Source organism: Notolepis coatsorum (assembly GCF_963971535.1).
Source record: "Notolepis coatsorum genome assembly, chromosome: 11".
Lineage (NCBI taxonomy): Eukaryota > Metazoa > Chordata > Actinopteri > Aulopiformes > Paralepididae > Notolepis > Notolepis coatsorum.
In genome coordinates this window covers 3,506,498-3,511,497 of record NC_140175.1, presented here as the reverse complement: position 1 = coordinate 3,511,497, position 5,000 = coordinate 3,506,498, and the positions used below count along the sequence as shown (strand labels likewise).

The window sequence follows — 5,000 nt, the reverse complement described above, 5'->3', positions numbered from 1 at the left end:
GTGATGTTATCATTGGGAATGGGTCTGAGATCGCAAACTTCCAATACCGCCGCCTAACGCCTTGGTATTGCACATCCATTGGAATCTCTCTGGCTCAGCCTGTGCGTCGATCTAAAAAGTCCGGTCCGGGTTTTCCTAGTTGGGCAGTAGTAACGTTTATAACACATGGATTGGGGAGAATCAAGCACCGCTGATTCATGTTCTTTGGTGGATTATGTTGGCGACACGATCGACATCAATACTTGGAATGGCGATCAGATAATTGGAATATTCTTTTTCCAGTACATCCTAGTCAAGGTAATAAGGGCTATATGGTATCAATCTTGCGTTGATCCGAGCATGCCTTGGTTGTGATCCGAAAGTGTTATTGTAACATTACTCCACAACGTATGCCGTTGGTGACGATCGAAGCATAGAAACCCCCCCCCCCACCCTTTCATGCATGCATGATGAAACATAATACCGATAATATAGCGTTGATTTCAGATTGATTGTTGATCCAGGCGAGGAATGGCACGGTTTCTAGTGAAATGCACTAAACGCTGCTTAGCTGCGTTTCCTGGGATTACACAGAATGACTCTAAAACTATACTCATATTCACCACGGTAATAAAACGGGAATGTATGGATGAAATTTTTTTTTCTTTTTCACAAATTGAACGATAGATACTCGATGTCAAATGGGCAATCGTTTTATATCCATAGCTATGATATTTAATATCTTCGGTGAAAAAATGTATATAGTTTTAGCACTGCAAAACACCGGCATGTAGCCCCATTCATTAAAGCGCTGGCACACACGGCCATACGGCCCACAGCGTCCTCTGGCGCTGAATGTGTTAATTTCTTGAGATCAATGATTTGTTTTGATTTTATATTGTTTGTATTTATTTACATGTTCGAAATAAAGACTTAAAGGGCGGACGGATGGCGTAGCGGCGATTGCGCTCGTCACCAATGCAAGAGGCTGCGGTCTCGACTCCCGGAGTCAGCATTGCCTGCGGCTTGGGCCGATCGTCATACTAACTCGTTTGGCTGAGTTAGCGGGAGGGAAGTCGAGGGTGGTGGTAATCTGGCGTTGTGGACAGCGACGCCTACAGGTCAGGTCTGGGCGCCTGCTCAGCGAAAGGCAGGAAATGGTGAAGGCAGCGTGACCTCCCACGCGTTATGCTTCACCAATGAGAGTCCTCGCTGCCAGGTGAGAAGAGAGCCACTGGCTGTCGGAGGAAGCGTGTGGTGGACTTCAGGGTTCCCTTGTACCGACCAGTAGGAGGAACATGCGCACAACAACCAGGTAGGGGAGGGGGGGAATTGGCATAACAACAAAAAATTGGGATGGGGAGAAAAATTGAAAAATCAGGCGGAGAAAAGAGGATTATTTTTTTTTAAATTTAAATAAAGACTTAAAAAAAAAAAAAAAAAAAAAAAAAAGAGAGGCAGTATAACCAGCGCGTAGCTGAATGGACTGACTGTGTTATATGTTGTGTTTTCTCAGATACAGTAAATTGTAAATATCTCTCTAGATTCTCACCATGTTTGAAGAGAACTATCCTGAAGGACTGAAGATGCTGTTTCTTATCAAGGGTATGTTACCCTGTCCCTGTGTGTGTATTATATGATATGATATGATATGATATGATATTATATTATATTATATATTTATATTATATTATATATTATATATATTTTTTGGTCTACTTTTTCTCCCCATTTTCTATTTTTTATCCCATCCCAATTTCGTATTATCCAATTCTTCCCTCCCCTGTCTCGAACGTTGTTAGACCATGCCTCCCACTGGTCGGCTGTAGTGAGGATAGAAGCCTTGCATCACGTGTCCCCTCCGGTACTCGAGGAGGCAGCCGTCGCATCTTTTCACCTGCACAGCACGATCTCTCAGTGGCGAGGAGTAACGCGTGGGAGGCTCACGCTGCCCCCCGATACTTCCTGATTCTGCTGCGCAGGCGCACCAACCGACCTGTAGGAGTCGCTGTCCACAACGTCCGATCCCCACCCACCAGCTTCCCACCCCTAACACTGCCAATTGTGTTAGTATGACGACTGGCCAAGCCGGTAGCAACGCAGAGAGCTGGGCTCGATACCAGCATCTCCTGTGTTAGTGGCGAGCGCCTTGCCCACTGCGCCACTTAGCCGCCATATTATATATTAAATTATATTATATTATATTATATTATATTTTACCTTTATTTTACCAGGTAGTCACTTGAGATAAATGAGAGAAGTGACTACTATTATATTATATTATATTAAATTAGATTAGATTAGATTAGATTAGATTAGATTAGATTAGATTAGATTAGATTAGATTAGATTAGATTGAAATGTATTGATTGTATCATACAGCACAAGTACAGTACACTATAAAAAGAAGTGTGGCATCCAACCAGAGTGCAAATGTAACAGTCACGTGCAATAATAATATACAATGTACAGGTGATTAAATAAAATACATCCATTAGTACTACTGAGTAATGGTGCTAATCAGATGTATGTACAGAGTTGTAGTATTAATATGTACAGTGACACATAATGTGTGTGTGTGCGTGTGTGCGTGTGTGTGCGTGTGTGCGTGTGTGTGCGTGTGTGCGTGTGTGTGCGTGTGTGCGTGTGAGTGTGTGTGCGTGCGTGTGTGTGAGTGTGTGTGACGTGTGTGTGTGTGAGCGGGTGTGTGTGTGTGTGAGCGGGTGTGTGTGTGTGTGTGTGTGTGTGTGTGTGTGTGTGTGTGTGTGTGAGCGGGTGTGAGTGTGTGTGTGTGTGTGTGTGTGTGTGTGTGTGTGTGTGTGTGTGTGAGCGGGTGTGAGTGTGTGTGTGTGTGTGTGTGTGTGTGTGTGTGTGTGTGAGCGGGTGTGTGTGTGTGTGAGCGGGTGTGAGTGTGTGTGAGTGTGTGTGTGTGTGTGTGTGTGTGTGTGTGTGTGTGTGTGTGTGTGTGTGTGTGTGTGTGTGTGTGTGTGAGCGGGTGTGAGTGTGTGTGAGCGGGTGTGAGTGTGTGTGTGTGAGTGTGTGTGAGCGGGTGTGAGTGTGTGTGTGTGAGTGTGTGTGAGCGGGTGTGAGTGTGTGTGTGTGTGTGTGTGTGTGTGTGTGTGAGTGTGTGTGTGTGACGTGTGTGTGTGTGTGTGTGTGTGTGTGTGTGTGTGTGAGTGTGTGTGTGTGTGTGTGTGTGTGTGTGTGTGTGTGTGAGCGGGTGTGAGTGTGTGTGAGCGGGTGTGAGTGTGTGTGTGTGAGTGTGTGTGAGCGGGTGTGTGTGTGTGTGTGTGTGTGTGTGAGTGTGTGTGTGTGACGTGTGTGTGTGTGTGTGTGTGTGACGTGTGTGTGTGTGTGTGTGTGTGTGTGTGTGTGACGTGTGTGTGTGTGTGTGTGTGTGACGTGTGTGTGTGTGTGTGTGTGCGTGTATGTGTGTGCGTGTATGTGTGTGCGTGTGTGTGTGTGTGTGTGCGTGTGTGTGTATGTGTGTGTGTGTGTGTGTGTGTGTGTGTGTGTGTGTGTGTGAGCGGGTGTGAGTGTTTGTATGTAAGTCTAGATGTAAGCACGGGCTGGAATCTGGATCGGTGTTGAATCTATAATGTTTATGACCGGAGGTGTGATGTTTGTGTTTGTGATGTTTGTGATGTTTATGTGTTGATGGTCCCTCTCCTCTCGCTGCAGCTCCCAGGATCTTCCCCATGGTCTACAGTCTGGTCAAACACCTACTGTGTGACGAGACCCGACGCAAGATCGTCGTCTTGGGAGGTGAGGCCACTTTTTATCCCCTGCGATGTATGAAAATAAATAACCGGCCTAATAAAACATAACACTGTTCTCTCCTCCGCTCCTCGTCTGCTGCAGGCGACTGGCAGGAAGTGTTGCGTCAGCACATCCACCCAGACCAGCTTCCTGTGGCCTACGGGGGAACACTCACTGACCCCGACGGGGACCCCAGCTGTCGCACCATGGTGAGGGGGGGGGGGGAGGGAGGGGGGAGGGGGAGGGACGAGGGAGGGGGTGAGGAGAGGAGGGAGGGGGGGAGAGGAGAGGAGGGAGGGAGAGGGGGGAGGAGGGAGGGAGGGAGGGAGAGGAGGGAGGGAGGGGGAGAGGAGGGAGGGAGGGGGGAGAGGAGAGGGGGGAGGAGGGAGGGAGGGGGAGAGGAGGGAGGGAGGGGGGAGAGGAGAGGAGGGAGGGAGGGAGAGGGGGGAGGAGGGAGGGAGGGAGGGAGAGGAGGGAGGGAGGGGGAGAGGAGGGAGGGAGGGGGGAGAGGAGAGGGGGGAGGAGGGAGGGAGGGTCGGGAGGGGGAGAGGAGAGGGGGGAGAGGAGAGGGGGGAGGAGAGGAAAGGAGGGAGGGGGGAGAGGAGGGAGGGGAGGGAGGGAGGAGGGGAGGGAGGGAGAGGAGGGAGGGGGAGAGGAGGGAGGGAGGGGGAGAGGAGAGGGGGGAGGGAGGGGGAGAGGAGGGGGGAGGGAGGGAGAGGAGGGAGGGGGAGAGGAGGGAGGGAGGGGGAGAGGAGAGGGGGGAGGGAGGGGGAGAGGAGGGGGGAGGGAGGGAGAGGAGGGAGGGATGGAGGGAGGGAGAGATGGAGAGAGAGGAGAGGAGGGAGGGGGAGAGATGGTGAGAGAGGAGAGGAGGGAGAGAGATATGGTGAGAGGAGAGGATGGAGAGAGATGGAGAGATGGAGATGATGAAGAGATGGAGAGAGAGGAGATGATGGAGAGAGAGGAGATGATGGAGGGAGAGATGGAGGGAGAGAGAGAGAGGACGTGGAGTGATAGTTATACTGGGGCGACCGGGTAGCGCAGCGGACTAAGCGTCTGTCTACCACCACAGAGCCAGTGGGATCGAATCCGGTCGGCCGTCCATACTGACACATACTAACAGTGTTAGCGGGTGGGAAACCCTGGCGAGGGTGGGTCCTGGTCGTTGTAAACAGCGACTCCTACAGTTCGGTCGGGGCGCCTGCACAGCAAGGGAAGGATCTAGGAGAGGTAGTGTGACCCTCCCACACGTTACACTCCCC

At 50.6% G+C, this 5,000-nt stretch overlaps 1 protein-coding gene across 1 annotated transcript in view; it reads left to right on the top strand.

The window, feature by feature from the left end:
* The window catches only part of LOC311237344 (SEC14-like protein 2), a gene marked incomplete at its 5' end in the record, with an annotated part of 31,550 nt that overhangs the window by 18,895 nt on the left and 7,655 nt on the right, over positions 1–5,000 (top strand). Inside the window, 3 exons of the mRNA XM_084325165.1 lie at positions 1,524–1,584; positions 3,661–3,744; positions 3,841–3,947. Coding sequence (XP_084181291.1) covers positions 1,524–1,584; positions 3,661–3,744; positions 3,841–3,947 — 252 coding nt within the window. The remainder of the gene's footprint in view (positions 1–1,523; positions 1,585–3,660; positions 3,745–3,840; positions 3,948–5,000) is intronic.